Below are 20,448 nucleotides of genomic sequence, written 5' to 3' on the forward strand. Positions count from 1 at the left end.
TCATTTTAAACTAAGTACATTCCCGACATTTTTTATTTAAGTTTCACGCATAGGAGAATGTCCACACTGCACAGTGTGATATCGTAAATGGTTGAATTTTGAAGATCATATGCCTAACCCCATGCCATGGAGTCTATGGGTGTGCATGAATTTCAACGCACATCACATCGGTAGCTAACTAACATTGCATGCAACAGGGAAACCCTGAAACAAGGCCCAAAACAGCGAGTAGATTGTGTTGCAACATGTATTCTAGACCGAACTCAGAAAACTAATTGGTTTACAATAATATTCTTTAGCAAAAGACCATGCATTTTGTCTGCTCATTGGCCAAGCCGGGTACAACTAGGAATTTTGGGTCCTTGTGGAAATGCGAGCATGTCCTTGCTTGAGCAGGTGAGCAACATTAAATGCAAATATTAAGTTAGAGATTAACAAAATCTATTCCCCTATTTTTACTAATATTTAAAGGATAGAAATTAAGCAATCATTTTTCCAAAAAAAAAAAATTTAAGCTATCATTGAATTAAGAATTCGAACAAATGATTTTGGGGGATCAATCTAAACCAAAGTAGCATGGGCTACGGGATACCATAATCATGCATGGAGCCAATGTATCTAGCTTTAAATAACAAATAGTATATAGGTCATGTTTACAGTATCCTTAGGGCGATTGTTAATAAAATGTTTTTAAAAATTTTTAATACCACTTTCATAAAAAATATAAAAAAAAGTCAAAAGATTTAGTTGTTTTTTCCCTCCTAAAAAGTGTCTTTAGAGCATCTGTTAACTTTTCTCATAATCTATATGCTCTTTGACAAATGTTGAGATCAAACTTCTCAGATCATTATCAATTGATCTTCAAATGGGACTGTATTTTTTTTTCTTTTTTTGGGGGTTAGGAAAAACCAGTGGCTAAGGTACTTTATCACATGATTAGTCATTAGTATACTAATTTTTCATTTATTCGTATGAAAGTGTTCGTCATTGAACACGAGATTGCAAAGTGCCACAATATTCTCATTATTGATCCTATTTTGACCTAGCTAATAGTATGTATGAAATTAGTATCCAAAATCCTTTCCAACGTTAGCACGTTAATCATTAAACTAAATAAATAAATTCCTAAAATAAATCTTTTGTTCACACAATGCTTACATTTGTCGAATAGTTTGAGTCTTCATTAAAGTAAACATTTTTTTATAGTTAATTAAGTAATTTAGTGTCCTTAATTATCATAATCTATTTACTCTTTTATTTTTAGAAGAATAATTCTATTCACTCTATTATGTTATTTATTGGTATTCTATTATATTATTAATTAGTAAGTAATTTAGTTTCCATAATTATCATAAGTTCCGATCCCATGTTGAATTTGACTTCTATATCCATACCATGAACCCTTAGTGCAAATGTCGTGAAACTTAAATAAATGGTTGATAAAATTGGATATTGTGCCTGTATTTTCGGTTCACATGGCTTACTCAGATTGATTAACATTCTATCAAATTCACAAATGGAATTATGCCACCTGGAAGCTTAAGAAGTCCCCCAAAATCTGCCCGGAAGTCATGGAAGCAATCAAAACCAGGATATAAGATATAAGAGGCACATTAACGCGCGAATGATTGAATTATAATAACATTGGAGTCTCCACCATGGCCTACTGCATTAAACTTATAATATTATTGGAATAAAGAAATTTAAAAAGCCCCTTCGTTGGGTTCAAAGTTTCGAAGATTCATTAGAGTATTTCTTTCTCAGGCATATGCTTGTGTTGGAGCTGTTGGTATTGGCCAAAAAGAGGGGCTGCGTTTTCTGTATAGACCAAAACATATGGGTTGCTAAAACTTATTTGCAGCTGGAGGAATTTTTTTCAAAGTGGTTATTAAAAAAAAAAAATTAATTATATAAAATCTAATAAAAATAAAACTTCATATATAAACAAAAAAAAAATGCAAATACATAAAATCTTACAATTTCCTTTTAACAACTTTTTTATTTTAAAATTGTTGCATAATAGTTTCATTATCAAAATGCTACAAACTACACATCTTTCAAAATTTTAGTTAAATAAAATTTTTCTTGGACTTTTTCTTTTTTATTTGTAAGGACATAATATATTGTTAAACAAACCAAAGTTTGGCTACGAATTTAGTTGTAACCTAAAACTGCAATTCTCACTAAATAAATTAACGTGACTACATATTTTGAACATCTGACCAATATGGATCTGCTCAAATGCTGAAATTATTTAGTCTATTAGAAGGACTGCTGAAATAGTTCTCTCAACCAATGAACAATACGGCTTATACAAGTGTGTGAGTTAGCTTCTTAACCAGTTTAAAAAAAAAAAAAAAAAAAAAAAATACTAAATGATATTACATTTGCATAAGTGACAGCCTTTTATTATTTTGGAGGACTAGAGAGGACCGTCAATGGTCCTCGATGGACATTATAATTTTTTCTTCTGTTTTTTGATGTAATAATTTCTCCGAAAATGTCTGGTTTTCTTCTACCCATAAGAAAAGGAAAACGAGTTTTACGTTGGACAACACCTTTTACGTTGGACTAAAAAAAGCATTTACAGTTATAGACGGTTTAGATATGAGAAACAAATGTTTTATCAAAAAGATATGAGAAACAATGATAAAGTCATAAAGTATGTACGTAGACCATTATGATATTGAAAAAGACCGCCGATTTCTTCTCCGTTTTCTGCTCCACATGTCACGTCTAAAACTGCCCTAATATTAGTAACGGGGTCAAATAGATAATCTTATGGAATTAATATTATTATTATTTTTTGAGATGAGTATAATTGGTATCTTGAATCCTTGGATATAGGAAAAAATATTTGTGAGAGGTCCATTTTCTCTAAATGTATCAAAAGATGGATAGAGAGGGTTAGATGATCATGCGGTTGCGGAACCTTACTCCCACCATAATTTATTCTTAGTATTTGGATAAATAAATCATATAGTACCCACTACTCATCCAGTAGAAACTCGAATTCATTATAAATAAATATACAAACAAACATATTGAAGAATCCAAAAATGAAACAGAAACATTGATTCATTTGGTGGAGTATATTACGGACCCAACTCTCTTAGGTGGTTGTACAGTATGGGACTGCGCATGATTGATAGGAGTTGGAGTTGGAGTTGGAGGAGGTGTTGATCTTGTGCTTAAAGCAAAGAAAGATGCTTAACATAACATAACATAACATAGCACCCGAAAACAAGAATAAGGAAGTTGGCTGTGATGGCCTTGTTAGCTTTGACACGTTAATGGTCACTGCTTTCATTCCCTTCTTTTACCATTTATTATTATAACAAAGCTTTAGCTAGCAAATCTCACATCCAAAGCAACAAGGTCCATCGTCCATGTACGTTCATTTGTCCTTTCCATAACTATAGGTCGGCATCTCGTACCTATCTCCTTTGTCGTAGCCAGGTTTTCATGTATTATTTTGACAATGCTATTTTTTTATTCCCGATTTTTGTTTGTTTTCTTTATTCTTACAACTGCTAGGGATGGACAACACCTTCTCAATACAGATATGATTTCTTTTATTCGGGCCTCATATTCAAGCTATATATAAATATATATATATATAGTATTAAATAATAAATATATGTGGGTTCCAGTTAATTTAACTCATAAAGACTTTGATGATTAAATAAGAAATTTGGAAATCAACCCAACGTACATCAAAATTTGAGTGATATCTTGATCTGATAGTAAAAAACTATTATTATAAATGGACGTCATAGGTTATAAAATTCTCGCAAAAGATAATAATCATAATAATAATAATAATAATAAATGCCCACTCAAAAAGTCATTTTTCTTGGTATAAAGTATTGCTATGAAATATATAAACTCTCTCAAATAATAATAATAATAATATACCCACCGAAAATGTGATTTTTCTCATAATAAAGTATTGCAAAAAAATATATAAAAATTTTCAAAATCCAAGAAAGTAGGACAACAATTAGAGGATATGTAAGAGCATTTTCAATGGTCTATGCAAAAGCAAAATATTCTCTATAATAGAAAATGAGACCAAAAAAAGCCACTCCAATGGATTCTCTATACCCAAAAATTTTTTTGGCTCATGAACAGTAGCTTATCAAGTTCGATGGGCTATTGTTTATTCTTCAAATTTTTTTCTATTATAATAATCAGGTGTTGAATAAAAAAATATTGGAAGATGTTTAGTTGTTAAAAAAAAAATAATGAATAAAGAAATAATATTTAAATGAGATAGAAAATGGGATAGAAAATCTGTTGGAAAGTGTATTTGAAAAAGTTAATAAATATAAATAAAAATCACCATTCATTCTTTAAATAATATAAAAATTTTTAAATAATATAAAAATTTGATGAATTTATTAGAGGTACTTTCACTTATCTCCAAAAACAAATTGTCAGATTTCGAAACAGCTTCGACCCGAAAAAGTCGGTGAAAGGTTGTGATACTCGTGTGGCAAAACATCCAGAATATTATCTCTCTAAAGCAAATTTACTTTATTAACTCCTCCCCTCTCCCCGAAAACGGTTATGTTGCAACCATGTGTCACCGAAAAGTAAATGAAGTCTAGTCAAGAAATGGAAAAAGTTAATGATGAGATTAATCAGTGCATCTAATTGGGCAAATCTAATCAAGCAGTGACTAACGGTCGAAATTATGACCTACTTTTGCTTCCAATTTAGGCCTATTATCTAGAAAACAGATCTAGGGGGACACTGCTCCACATGCAAGTCAGGGCGCTCACAGGACCGTTCTGATTTGTACCTGACGTCGGATTTTTTTTTTTTTTTTTTTTTGAGACCTGACGTCGGATTTGTACCTGACTTGTAAATGAATGTAGATGTATATTTACTAAAAGAATATTACATGCTAAACTAATTTATTAGGATCACTCTAATAAAAATATTGAACATCATGATTTAAGAATTACAAATATTTGGGTCTAGAAGAATAAGAATAATGTTACAATCACAATATTTTTATAATAATTTTATAACAAATTCAATGTAGTAAATTGTTACTAATTCTAATTTGACCCAAATTCTGATATTATTTTTTTACCCACAAATAACAATTTTTTGCATAAGATTTATTGTAAAAATATTGTAAACCTAGCATTACTCCAAAATTAATTCTCAATCCTTAATCCCTAATCCCTTTTATAAATTAAAAAAAAATACTAAATAACAATAATAAATATTAGCCCAAATAACGACAAATATAAACCAAACAAAAATAAGACAAGACCAAACAACAAGTGAACAAATTGTTCAACAAAAAGCCTATATTAAAACAAAAAGATAAAACTAGCTAATCATTTAAATTTGTAGATTGTTTAACCTATTCAATAAAATAATCTCTAATTTCATTTTTCCTTACAAAATGGTACTAAAAAAATATTTTGGTTGCGAGTTCTCTAATGGTGATGATAGTTTTACTCTTTTTGACTTTGCAATTGCAATAATTTTGCTCTCCTTAGTGACTTGACTCACAATTGTAGCAAATATTCAAGTTATCACTTTATTAGATTTTGTATAATTTAAATTTCTTAATGACCACCCTAAAAAAAATTCCTAGAGCCGCTACTTTAACGGGAAATCAATGACCATAGTATATAGGATCATGCTAATGAGTACCCTTAGGGCAATAGTTACTAATCTATTTTAGGAAAGTTTTGACACTACTTTTATGGAAGATGTAAAAAACTGTCAAAATATTAATTGTTTTTTTTCCCTCATAAAAGCTTTCTTTAAGTGAATTGTTAACTATTACCCTAAGGGCATTTGTTAGCATTTCCCTATTATATAATCCATAAACTGATAAACATGATAGACAATACAAAATTTATAAATATAATATAAGCATTGAAAATGATAGTTTGTCAATTTTAAACTAATTGGATTAGATAATTAGCTATTGTAAAAATGAGTAGAAGCATACAAATCCCAATCCAAAAATGCAAGTCATGTATCAGTATGTCCCACGTAAGGGTACTGTAGTATAGAAGAGATTAAAAAAGTTTTAATGTAAAACAACAACATTCTTCTTTCCAAACTTCGGCGCCACTGTTCATATTATAACCGAAAAAGTGAGAAACTAAATGTGCATTCAAATCCTATAAATACCCTCAAACACTTTCATCTTCCTCATCACCTCCACAACTCTCAACTTCTAAACTCACTAAGCCACTTCTTCTCTCTCTTACACTTACACACAGAGTCAAAGTTACAAACAGACACATTATTTTCTCCTTCAAATCAAACCAAAATGGCATACCCCAAAAGCTCTCTTGTCCTTGCACTTCTCTCTATGTTCATTTCCTTAGTGATAGCATCTCCTGTGACATACAATGTGGTGAGTTTGGGAGCCAAGGGAGATGGGAAAACGGACTCGACTCAGGCTTTTGTTAGTGCATGGACAAAAGCTTGTGCCTCAGTAAGTCCTGCCATAATTTATGTGCCAGCAGGGAGGTTCTATCTCGGGCAAGTGGTTTTCAGTGGACCATGTAAGAACAATGCTATCACTGTGCGCATAGATGGGACACTTGTGGCTCCAGCAGACTATAGGGTCCTTGGAAATACAGGAAACTGGCTTTTGTTTAAACATGTTGATGGGGTTACCATATCTGGTGGAATTCTTGATGGCCAAGGCACTGGTTTGTGGGCTTGCAAAGCTTCTGGCAATAGGTGTCCTTCGGGAGCCACGGTATGTGAAAATGATTAAATTGCCTTTTCTTACATATTTAGAGTTTATAACAATTCCATTTATCTTTAGTTTTTTTTTTTTTTCTTTTAGCCTTTCAGCTTATATTTGTTTACGTACAATTTTAAAAGTCTCTTGATCGACTTTCAAAATATAAGTTTTCCACAAAAAACTATCTTTAAAATTTAAATGCACACTAATCAGTTTCACATAGGAAACTGTCAAGTGCCCGGAAATAGGTTGAAAGTGTCCATCACAAATTAAAGTGTTTGTGAAGAAGAAAAATGGTTTTTATGGTGGGCATTACTAGAAATTTTTCTTACATTGACCGAGTAAAAGAAAATAGAATTTGAAATATTTTAACTTTTTGGGACTAGATTCACCCTTAATATACATTATATATATATATATATATATATATATATCGTTATTTTCTAGGAAACTAAACTGGGAGTGGGTGGGATGAACACTTCTGGTGTGCCTTTTCTGTTTGGATTTTCTTTTGAACTTTTGACTGATTTTTCCCTCTTCAGTTTTGATGGAGATTTTTGAGAAATCAAAATAGCTTCCAAGGAAATCGTATCGACTATACTTGGGAATAATCCCATGTTATGTAGTAGAATATCAGTAAACATGCTTAAAAACTTAAGAGAATATATGTGAAATGTCAGATTTAGATTCTCTAGATTTTTTAGGGTACTTTATCAATAGATTTTCTTAAATCCTAACCATTTTTTAATAATTTAATGATCTTGATTTTGTTATGTCAGCATTTCACTAACAGTATTCTTAAAATAATGAAATAATGTTGCAAACAAAACAATTAAGATTATTATTAGTGAAATGCTGACATAGCGGAATCTAGACCATTAAACCATTAAAGAATAGTTAAGATTTAAGGAAATTTGTTTGGTAGAGTACGCTAGGAAATCTAGAGGATCTGAATCTATAAAAAGTCAAACAACTTGCCTAGGCTTTTGTTGTTGTTGCCTGCATTGGAAGTCCATCCCATTAAGGTCAAACATATTTAATTCAATAGTCTTTCACACACATATATATATTACATATAATTTTTAATACAATAATAATTGGAATATTTTCTTGTGTGTATGCAAGCAGACATTGGAATTCTCAAATTCGAACAACATTGCAGTCCATGCATTAACCTCCCTAAACAGCCAAATGTTCCACGTCGTCATCAATGCTTGCCACAATGTGAAAATGCAAAGTGTCAAGGTCACTGCTGCTGGAAACAGTCCAAACACCGATGGAATTCATGTTCAATTATCTTCAAGTGTCACAATTCTCAACTCCAAGATTGGGACTGGTGATGATTGCATCTCAATTGGCCCTGGTACCACTAACTTGTGGATTGAGGATGTTGCATGCGGACCTGGGCATGGAATTAGGTATTTAATTACTTTTTTTATTCGTTAAAATATTACATGTTTGAAACAACTATATTATATGGTGATACTAAATTGGTCTTATTGGTGTACTTAATTGGTGCAGCATTGGGAGTCTAGGTAAGGACCAGCAAGAGGCTGGGGTACAAAATGTGACAGTTAAAACAGCTACTTTTACTGGTACTCAGAATGGGGTGAGGATTAAATCATGGGGAAGGCCTAGCAATGGGTTTGCTAAGAACATTCTATTCCAACATGCCGTTATGACAAATGTCCAGAATCCTATAGTAATTGACCAAAATTACTGTCCTGGCAATAAGGGATGCCCTGGTCAGGTAATATTTTTTTTAAACCTTATTTTGCATGCAAATGTAGTTTAAAAAAAAGATATGGCTGCTTTTGAAAAGGCCTAAACATGTTCAAGTAAATCACACAACATCAATTCTAAAAATTTTAGTTCCCATAAGCCTAAGACAATAACATTTAAAACCTCACTTTTTCAAGGCTTTTAAAGTATAAATATACTTTAGTATACTTTTAGCAAAAAGTTAAATAAATTGTTCCCAAATGGACACATAGCCAAGCCCATTATCATGTCAAAATCAACTGTTACTCTATCCTAGTTTTGAACCCAAAATGAGCCCCCCCCCCCCCCCCCCAAAAAAAAACATTCTCAAAGTTCTGTACTTTACTTCATAATTTGTTCAATATTTTTCATTTCTATTTTTAGTTGGAGCTTGCATCCCATCAGTGGAAAATTAATTTCTTTTTTCCTTTTATTAGGCTTCTGGAGTAAAAATTAGTGATGTGACATACCAAGATATCCATGGAACATCAGCAACAGAGGTTGCTGTGAAATTTGATTGTAGTTCGGGAAATCCATGCTCTAGAATAAGATTGGAGGATGTAAAGCTCACTTACAAGAATCAAGTAGCCCAAGCTTCGTGTAGCCATGCTGCTGGAACATCTACTGGTTTTGTCCAGCCCACAAGTTGCTTGTAGAGGGGGAAAATTATACAAAATACGTATCTATGAAGGATAGAAAAGGAACTCACATTCTTGTCCTTTCATCCTTTGGGAAAAAAAATTATACACATTTTTAGTTTCTTTAATATGGAGATTAGCGTGATAGGTAATTGAGTTATAAGTTGATTGCTGAAGCCTGTGGCGGTGCTTGTCGATTGGGCATTCTTGAAGCATGCGGGCCTAGCAATCCAAATATAATGTTGAAAGTTTAAACGCCTATTTGGTTGTTTGTACTTTGTATGTCGAATTGTTATAAGAGATATGGTTGTGTTTGATGTATTAGTTTCAATTGGACCTCACTTATTGGATTTATATATTTTTATCATTTCCATTTTTAAATGAGAAGTCACATTAATTATATTCAACTAGCTTAAACCCCATGCATATGTATGGATACACTTAAAAATATACAATAAGATGCATAATATAATTCATATATATATATATATATATAATTTAAATACTATTGATAGTCATTTTTATATTTTGTTAACTCTTTAAAAAATTTTGTATGGATATTATTAGGTATAAAATGCAAATTGTCTATGTTTTTTTTAAAAAAAATTATTGTGAAACACTTTTTTTTTTTTTTTTGCGATTCATTTATTCTAGACTTTTTTGTTTTTGTACTTAATGACTCGCTTAGATGAATATTTATGATGTGATCCCACACTTGATTCTAAAATTAAAAAATAAAATGCTTTAAGAATAAATAATTTAGAATACATGGTGCAAAATTAAAACTCTAATTTGAAATTTTAATTTGAGTTTCTCTCAGTTTCACCTATTATTATATATATAGATTATGTCATGAAACCAATTTAATCAAGGAAGGAAATAAAAAAAGAGAATTCAAATTCAAAAGAGATATTTCAAAGTGGCTATATTAAAGTGGTCCATCCAAAGCCTATGTATCCTATAGGTGAATAAAAATATCATATAAATATTTGACATAAAAAGTATTCTATCATGCACAAATATAAAAATATGTCGTTGGATTTATAGATTTTTATCATTTCCATTTTTCAATGTGAATTCACATGAATTATATTCAATTATGTCATGAAACTAATTTAATCAAGGAAGGCAAAAAAAAAAAAAATAGAGAATTTAAATTTAAAAGAGACATTTCAAAGTGGATACAGTAAAGTAGTCCATCCAAACCCTATGTATCCTCTAAGTGAATAAAAACATCCTATAAATATTTGACATAAAAATATTCTATCATGCACAAATATAAAAATATGCCGTCGGTTCCTTAAGTTTGTTTACTAGCTTTTTTGGTTTATTATAAAGTTTCATGTGAGAGTTATTGGTTCCTAAAATTAAAGAAATAAGCACTACTTTTTAACCGATCAATTACATGGAAATATTTCAATGACATTATTAAAAACTTATACATCATAATTTACACATTAGAAACGCGTATGGGTCTTTTCCCAAATCTAACATGTTAAAAGGTCTTTTCCAAAATTAAGTAATCCCTACTCAAAATTCCAATCCTCTAACATGCCAAGGTAACAGAGGAATTGAAAATTTACTAGATAAAGAAATTTGGGGTCACCGCTCATGGGCGCTTTACTGGGAATAGCCCATTTAAAATCTTATGGGTGGCGAGGCCTACATTTTTGAAATTCCAGCTTCAAAGAATTTGAGAATTATTTAGAGTTAAATATAAAAGAAACATTTATTATTTTTTTTAGAGATAATTTCAGCTTATGACAACTGATCCTGATAATTTTTCCTTGTCACCAAACCAAGATACTAATTTGTTTTTTGGTATAAGTGGTGATTGATTTTCAAATCTTTTATTCGACAACATGAGACTTTTTCCAGTTGAGCAAATTAAAAGCCACACATTTAAGAATTATTAATAATATGAAAGCGTTTCATTAATTGGTCCTTCCATAGAAGAGTTATTTCTACATACAGTAAATAAAGTCATGTCCCAAGGCTATGGTAATAAATTTCTACATTAATTATTTCATATATTTTATATTTCTTAATAGAATATATTAATTTTGATATATTGCAAAAAAAATTAAAGCAAAAAAAGCTACCGGTGTTAATGAATAAAAATGTGGTATCAACGACGAATTATAAATAATTAAAGCTAATGATATAGATATATATATATATACATATATATATATATATATATATATATAGAATTTCAATGTATATTGTTCGCTCCTAATGATGCCCTTTGTAGCTTTTACTATAAAGATTTGTCCAGAAATAATAAATTGGTTGTTGGGGTCATTTGTCTTGCCCAGCCACATTTTGGCTAATGAGCTTAACTTTTTGTGAGACCATGCCCTTAGCCAATTGAATCAAAGTTGAGCCGAACTTTAGAATTTGTTGTAAAATTATTATGGACAACATTATTTGAGGAAAGTTATTTGATTTAGCTTAAAATATTCTCTTTTTTGTTTTTTTGTTTTTGCGTCAAAAACTTTGTAACTCAACTGAGATCTTTTGATATTTATTACATAGATATATATGGATCAAAGCCCCACATCCTCCATTATAATTATTAAATTACTAAACAAACCAGGTTGAAAAATCTTAAGCAGGCTTAGAAAGTTACTTCCTTAGTCAATATATAGGTCCTTTACCCTTTCCATATTGATTCAAGAAGAAATCCCCCATGTGGTGAAGTTAGGGTTGGATCCCTAATTAAAGGACAGTCCTCACTGTTGCTTTAGTTGAAGAAGGCTGAAGTAAGATGCATTCTCATGAAATTTGTTTACAATAGCTATTGACTTAATATACTCATATCTTTGTCTTGACCCCTAAGTTAAATTATATTCTTTCGGTACATATAATTTGGCATGGATATGAACCTAGCTAACTCATGTAGTCTCTATACCTTCTTGCTAAGTTAATTGGCCACTGTGTTTGCTTACAAGTCCAAATAATTTAAGTCCTAAACGTACATAAGGCACGGTTGATTAACTAAAGTAATTCATAGCATTCAAGTTAACATTCTTATTTGAATGGTAGCGGGAGTAGCGGGACCGGCCATTATGATAACTCAAGTTCTTTATAACTTTACAATTAACGAAGGATTTTAAAATAGAAAAATAAATAAATATATATATTTAAATATATATAAATGCAGAAATTTTATTTCATAGGTAATGACCATTAGATCACATTTCTACATATTTCTATAAAGGTAAGCCTCTTAATTTTTAAAGCCTTTGATTATTGGCGACCTATAACATTTTTATTTATTTTATACACAATGATCTGTATATCCTTTTACATGGACATTAATTAAATGATTATATTTTCTATTTACTAATAGTTAAAAATTTTGGGACATAGTAATTTATCTTAGTAGAAGAGTGTTGAGGGCCATTTGTGGAAGCCCAGGCAAGCAGAAAAGCCCAATGATAAGGGCCACAAAGAATTGACAAGATAAATAGCAAAAAGGTCCATTAGGCCCAAGCGGCAGGAATAATGGATCACAGGCCCAACAAACAAATAAATGGGTCTTGAAGAGGCAAGCGGACTCAAAGAAGCCAGGAAAGAAAGGAATAGCATCCCATGGGCAGAGTATGAGGTAGCAAAGTAAGAAAGGGCCGCCGCAGGCCCAAGGCAATGCAAACTAACAGAGTAAGGGATTTATGGTAGGCCCATAAACCCCAAAGATAAGAAGAAGGTAATTAGGCCGGGGAAGCCCAATGAAGTTAGTAAAAAGCCCATGGGAGTGTGGAATTAACAAACGGGCCGAGGAAGCCCAAAGAAAGCAATCGGGCCATGGATGCCCAAAGGGAAGCCCAAAGGGACATAGGAGCCCATGGGTAGGAAACAAAACAGTGCCCATGACAGGCCACTGAGAAAAGGGGTAAACGGCTGGCCCAAAAGGAGGTCCAGCAGGATTAAGTTATTGCGGCAGGAATAACAATTCAACGTGGCAGGCAGTAAAGAAAATCAAAAGTGGGCCAAAGCAGTGTAAAGCCCATCATCATACGAAGCCTAGCTCCTGAATGGGGCGAAAAACCAAAGGAAAGCCCACATGAAAGGCCAGTAAACGTAGATAGAGAGTCTCCAGGTCGTGGCAGACGGATGAGCAGCAGGCAGACTCTTGGAAAAATTTGAAAGGGAAGCACGCGCAAGGCCCAGGCACCACCAGCCTGTATCCAGCCAATATAGGACATGGTGGGGCCATGGGCCAGAGGTAAGAGGTAAATGGGGTATGGTTTGGTGGTGGGAAGAGGAGAAAGGATCTATTTGCGGCTCCTGCCCAAGCCCCTTTTGGGAGGTTCGTCCTGCTGGGATGATAGACCATCCAAAAGAGGCAAGTTTGAGGGGAAGCCGTTGGGTGCATGCTCTAAGAGTAGAGAGAGAAGACATTAATATCGTGGCAGGAAGAAATGCTACGATACACAGAGGGATAAAACAAATCCGCCTCTGTCTGGCGAGAGTGGATGTCACACAGTGTGGTCGGCAAGTACACCCAGACCAAACAAAGGCGGTTAAGGGGCAAAACGGGAAAACACTAGCCACGGCAGGCGCTATAAAAAGGGTCTTGCCGTGCCCTGTAGCAAGGGAGGAAAAACAGAGGATACTTTCGGGAGTGAAAGGAAAAAACAGAGTAAGAAGAAAAGAAAAAAGATAAGAAAGAAAACAGAAAAGAAAAGAAAGAAAAACTAAGAAAAACAAGAGTTGGTTCAATAGGGCATGCATCCATAGATCGTTTTCCCTCTCTCCCCCTTTAAATCCTATCTTCTTCCAAAACGCAAACAAGGACTCTCTTTCTTTTGGGCAACAACTATTCAAGTCCGACTCCCTCAAATCCATTAATTCCCACGGCAAGATCCTTTTTCCTGAGGGGGTTATTTGCATTGAGAAGAGGCGTTCTTTCCTTTTTGGCTTTGCTGCGGCAAACTAAGCTTAAAACTTAATTTATGCCCATTTAAATTAGCCAGTATTATTTTCTTCTTTTTTCTCTGGGATTGATATCATTGTGACTGTAATCATGCTTTATTAGTAGGGAATACACAGGTTCTTATTTAAATAAGTCAAAGTACTTTGTTTTAGTTATTATTATATCTGCCTGCCATAATTCGTCTACAACAATTCAGTCTGTCATAACTCGTCTGCAACAGTTCTACTCGCCATAAATTTACTCTTGGCAGACCAGGCATAAGTTTGTGTACAAACCGGCCCAAGTTGAGTTACAATTGGACCGACCCCAGCTCTCTTACTCAGAAACACTAGGGACCATCACCGCAAGAGGCAGCCCAGCCCATTACCGTAGGAGGGCAGCCCAACATACCATACCACACAAGAAAAGGCCCCTACATTAAATTGGCGACTTCACTGGGGAGTTGGGAAGCAGACAGGGGCAAAGGAAAAGAACACAGAGCCCCTCGCAAACAATGCCACCCAAGTTCAGGACAACGTGGAATATGAGTGTCGTACCCTCACAAGCAGAGTCCAGGCCAACGACGCCTCACCAAGAGCAACTTAACCAAATGAAAGATGCCAACAAAACGGGGGCTGATCCTCAACCTCAAACAAGAGTCCCCGTGGACAATGTCAACACCTTTGTCGAAGTATTGCAATCATTGCAGCACTCGCAGCAACAAATGATGGAAGAGATCCATCAACTGAAGGCAGACAAAACGAAAGAAAAAGGCAGCTAGCATGACCCGGATCATGTGGCAAACAGATAAGAGACACTGGCAGGAGGTGTCTCTCGGAACGCAGGACAGCGTTTCATCACCATGGCTGAGGTAGCAACTCTCTTGGAGCAAGAAAGAGCCAGAACGCCAAAGGAGAGGTTTTACGCAAGGAGACCTCCCTATCCTCTAAAAGTACTCAGCAAGCCGTACCCCGAGAGGTACGAACCAAGGGCCTTTGCCCAGTACGATGGCAGGAAGGGAAGTGCAGTAGAGCACGTGAGCAAATTTATTGACACCCTTAGCCCTTACGCAGCAGACGAAGACTTATGTCTGCGGGAGTTTTCAAAGTCACTATGTGACCAGGCATACACCTAATACATTGGTTTAAAGCCAGGATTAATCCTAACCTGGGATGACATGGTGGACGTATTTTGCACTAAATACTTTCACGAGGAAGAAACGGTGACGCTTGCAACTCTGCAGGCGACGAAGCAAAGGAATGGAGAAGATCTAATGGAGTACATCAAACGATTCAAGGACATAGCACTTGATTGCTATGATCACTGTGAGGAGAGGACGTTGGTAGAAATGTGCATGACCAATATGATTCGGGAGTTCAGAGCTGTCCTGGAGAATCTGGAGATTTCCCAGTTTGCACAGCTATTACAGAAAGCTAGAAAGACGGCTCAGTCCGTGAAACCCAATTCAGATAAGAGGAACGCATCGCAGGCTATGGAGGTGTCTACCGAAAACCAAAGAAGGAAAACAAAGGGGAGGGAGTATGATACACCCCCACCCCAACCATGCACTCCTAAGGAGCTGGATGTGCTACTTGACAAATGGATAACGGACGGGATCTTTAAACCTAATCAGGTTTCTAGAGAGCCTACGGAGGAAGAAAGAAGGGATCCTCGCTTCTGCCGCTTACATAACTATGTGCAACATCCCACCGCAGAATGCTGGGCGCTCCGCAGGCTGGTGCACCGCAGGATCAAAGAAGGCACGTTAGAGCTAACCCAGCAAGAAGTCCAAAGAAACCCACTCCCAAACCACAAGGGAAAAGGTGTAGCAGCAGTAGTGATATGTGTAGACCCAAGGGAAAACGAGGAAGAAAACTTGGCCCTGCCTGTCGTGGCGATTACCACTCTTTAGCAGAGTGCCAAGTTCAAAAATCTATTTGACCAGTTGGGACAAGAAAAATAGCTACAGAGGCTTTGGTAAGTATCGCCTCCGGAGAAGGGTGGAATGCCTGTCAGCAGAAATGCCGGAAGATAGGGCCCTCCTGCAGGAATCAACAGAAATCACATTTAGCAGCGAAGATATGGAAGTGGGGCATCCAGACCATAAGAGGCCTCTCTATTTAGCAGCATCTATAAATCAAATCCCTATCAAGAGGGCCCTGGTAGATACAGGTGCTTCCGTAAACCTTATTCCATTGAATACCCTGCAAGCCGCAGGAATTTCAGAGAAAAAGATCCAAGGATGCCCGATGGAAGTAACGGGATTCGGTGGAAGAGGTGAGTACACCGCAGGTCACATTCAGTTATGGTTGAAAGTAGGTCCTATAGCCTCTCTAGCTCGCTTCCACGTGGTCAGAACGGAAGTATCTTACCATGTGCTTTTGGGAAGGCCTTGGTTACACAAACACTGACTAGTCCCGTCCACCTATCACCTGTGTGAAGGGAAGATTAAACGGCAGGATGATACGCATAGCGGCAAACCCCTCGCCGTTCAAGCAGGCAGATGCTCACTTGGTGGAAACCATGTTTTATGACCAAGGGCTCCATCTGGAGAAAGTTCGGTTGCAAAGCCACGAGGCACCTTTGTGCCTAGGTGGGAGGATGTTCAAGATGACCCAGAACCTAATTTAAGAGAGCTACTGGTGCGAAAGAAGAAAAGGAAAGAAGCGCCTGCCGCAGAGCTAGACGAAATACCTCAGTGCATCAGGGTTCGAGGCCTTGATGGAAAGATTGTCTATAAATTATGAAGGTGCGTGGGGCCCACGGGTGAGATGCAAGTGGGTCCCACCCAAAAGGGGCAACATGAGAGTTGGACGTGTTGCGTTGTTGAAGGAAGCTTGGAAAAAGAAGAAGAGAAGGATGAGGCAATTGCGGCAGAAAAGGACATTTAGGTTATGGCAGATGAAGAATTGGAAGAGGTTGACTTAGGGTCTGACCTGCAAGAACCAAGGCCCATCTCAATTAGCACAAGCCTGACAGAAAATGAGAAATCAGAGCTCATACTGTTGCTAAAAGAATTCAAAGACGTTTTTGCTTGGGATTACAATGAAATGCCAGGGCTCGATCCCGGGCTTGTTGCGCATACGTTGAATGTGGACCCAGAGGCTAAGTCGATGGCTTAGCCTGCCAGGATATTTCACACAGAAATAGAAGGGCAAATAGTCAAAGAAGTACAGAAATTGCTAGTCGCAGGATTCGTCAAGCCTATCCAACATCCCCGCTAGCTATCCAACATAGTACCAGTAAAGAAGAAGAATGGGCAGATAAGATGCTGTGTAAATTTCAGGAACCTCAACAAAGCTTGTCCAAAAGACGAATTCCCACTGCCCAACATGGATTTACTGATAGATTCTGCAGCAGGAAACGCCATATTCTCATTCATGGATGGTTTCAGTGGGTACAATTATATCAAGATAGCGCCAAAGGATGCGGAGAAAACTGCCTTCAAAACACCCATGGGCAATTTCTATTATACTGTGATGCCCTTCGAGCTGAAAAATGCGGGCGCAACTTATCAACGAGTAATGACGGCTATATTTCACGACATGATGCACCAGGAGCTAGAAGACTATGTGGATGACATAGTAGTTAAGTCAAGGAGAAGAGAAGAACACTTTCGGGTAGATTCTACAGTAGGAAACGCCATATTCTCATTCATGGACGGTTTCAGTGGGTACAATTATATCAAGATAGCGCCAAAGGATGCGGAGAAAACTGCCTTCAGAACACCCATGGGCAATTTTTATTATACTGTGATGCCCTTCGAGCTGAAAAATGCGGGCGCAACTTATCAACGAGTAATGACGGCTATATTTCACGACATGATGCACCAGGAGCTAGAAGACTATGTGGATGACATAGTAGTTAAGTCAAGGAGAAGAGAAGAACACTTTCGGGTGTTAAAAAGAGTATTTGAAAGATGCAGAGCTTTTAAGCTAAGAATGAATCCCCTCAAGTGCGCGTTCGGAGTGTCCTCTAGGAAATTTTTAGGTTTCTTGGTTCACATCAGAGGCATAGACATGGATCCGGCCAAAGCCACGGCCATAGCAACTATGAGACCTCCTACTACGGTAAAAGAATTGAAGAGCTTTTTAGGAAAAGTCTCATATATCCGGAGATTCATCCCTGGATTGGCATCAATCACATCTGCCTTCACTAAGTTGCTTAAGAAGGGGCAAAGTTTTGAATGGGGGGAAGCGCAGCAAACGGCCTTCAAAAGGCTGCAGCAGATAATGATGAACCTCCCCACAGTGCAGGCCCCTATCCATAAAAAACCACTACTACTCTATCTGGCCACCAACTCGTACGCCATCGGCGCACTAATTGCTCAGGAAGATGGAGGTGGCATTGAGCAGCCAATATACTACGTTAGCCGCGCCTTAAAGGATGCAGAGACCCGGTACCCAAAAGCAGAGAGAGCGTGCCTAGCCATTGTATACGCTTCGCAGAGGTTGCGTCACTATTTCTTGGCATACGAAGTGTGGCTGATGACTAAGTCACATGCCATTAAAGCTCTGTTACAACAGTCAATTCTCTCCAGCAGGATATCCCAGTGGTTGCTACAGTTATCACAATACGACTTGAGAATGGGAACACCTAGGGCAGTGAAAAGTCAAGCTATAGCAGATTTATTGGCGCAATTTCCAGGAGAGGAAGAATTCCCACTAGATGATGAAGTTCCAGGGGAAGTACCATGGCAGAGGAAGTCAGGGAACAGTGGGTAATGAAATTTGATGGGTCTTCTACCACTCATTTCGGAGGGGTGGGCATAGTTTTGTATCATGAAGAAGACAAGGCAGTGGCACTGTCATTTAAGCTGGAATTCCCCTGTTCAAACAACACGACGGAGTACGAGGCCTATCTAACTGGGCTTGCCACAGCTCTCGAAATGGGAGTCAAGCATTTGAAAGTATTGGAAGACTCGAACTTGGTCGTCTGCTAGGCCAATGGAAGTTTTTCCTTAAAGGAGCCCAGCCTAGCTCCGTACAGAGCAATGGCCCAGAAAATGGAAGAGAAATTCTCAACCTTTGAGATAGAACATGCCCCGAGAAACGAAAATCGGTTTGCGGACGCGTTAGTCGCATTGGGTTCGCAAATAATCTTCGAAGGGAGTAGCACTAATATAGAAGTCAGCAAGAGGGAAGAATCCATCATCGAGGTGTTGAAGGAAAAGTTCCGGGAGGAACAGGGCGAAAGGGATTGGCGAATCCCCATAAAAGAAACCTTGGTGAAGGGAGACGACGCGGTAGAATTGAAGATGTTAAAAGACTATGCCTTGGTGAAAGAAGAGTTGTACCGCAGGATGCCAGGTGGGATTTTATCCAGATGTGTGGGCCAGGAGGAAGCCCAGAGAAAATTGAAAGAAATACATGACAAGACTTGCGGGTCCTGCGGCGAAGTTAGTCTTTATCGCAGACTCCAGAGGGTAGGCTTCTATTGGCCAAGCATGGGTAAAGACGCAGACCAAGTCCAAACCCAATGTGGGACCTGCCAGCTTGCGGCAGATAGGGAGGAGAGTTATGCTGTGTTCATCAACGAGGATTGGAGAAGCCCTTTCGTGCAGTACCTGGCAGAAAGCATCCTGCCATAAAGGCATAGTGAAAGGTACAAGCTTAAGAGGTTGGCAACACGTTACTTCTTGCATAACACGGTCCTTTTCAAAAAAGGATATGACGGAGACCCTTTGAGGTGCTTGGGTCCTGAAGAGACTAAAGAAATGATAAAAGAAGTACATTCTGGGGAATGTGGAGAACATCAGGGGAAGAAAAAGCTTTACAGGTGCCTGCTGCAGATGGACTACTACTGGCCAACCATGAAGAAAGATGAGGCAGAATTTGTAAAGAAGTGTCACAGTTGTCAGGTACAAGTCAACTTAATTCATACCCATCCACAAGGCTTGCACAACATGGTCACCCCATGGCCCTTCCACACTTGGGGGCTAGATTTGGTAGGGCCAGTCAACCCGCCATCACGTGGGTACATATAAATATTGGTAGTTACAGAATATTTTACTAAGTGGGCGAAAGCAGTACCACTCCGCAAGGCCACAGGGGGAGCAGTGGCTAACTTCATCAAAGAAAATATAATTGTGAGGTTTAGGGTGCCCCACAAGATCATCAGCGACAATGGCACACTGTTTGTCAACAGTGATGTGAAGAGAATGCTAGAGTTCTACCAAGTCAAGCACCACAGGTCATCACCCTATTACCCTTAAGGGAACGGGCAGGCAGAGGCAACAAACAAAATTCTCATAAAGATCATCAGCAAGATGAGCCAAGAGTATGCGGAAGGATGGGCAATGCACCTGCTAGATGCTCTCTGAGCATACAGAAAATCACCAAAGTCAGCCACGGGCTTTTCACCCTTTTCCTTAGTCTACGGAATTGAAGTAG

At 36.9% G+C, this 20,448-nt stretch overlaps 1 protein-coding gene across 1 annotated transcript; it reads left to right on the top strand.

The window, feature by feature from the left end:
- Nucleotides 1–6,212: 6,212 nt before the first annotated feature.
- On the top strand, nt 6,213–9,221 carry LOC126702140 (polygalacturonase-like). Its single transcript, XM_050400787.1, has 4 exons — nt 6,213–6,748; nt 7,865–8,154; nt 8,258–8,486; nt 8,935–9,221. The coding sequence occupies exons 1-4, from the start codon at nt 6,311–6,313 to the stop codon at nt 9,151–9,153; spliced, it is 1,176 nt and encodes a 391-aa protein (XP_050256744.1). The 5' UTR covers nt 6,213–6,310; the 3' UTR covers nt 9,154–9,221.
- The last annotated feature ends 11,227 nt before the right edge of the window (nt 9,222–20,448 follow it).

Source organism: Quercus robur, chromosome 10 (genome assembly GCF_932294415.1).
Source record: "Quercus robur chromosome 10, dhQueRobu3.1, whole genome shotgun sequence".
Classification (NCBI taxonomy): Eukaryota; Viridiplantae; Streptophyta; class Magnoliopsida; order Fagales; family Fagaceae; genus Quercus; species Quercus robur.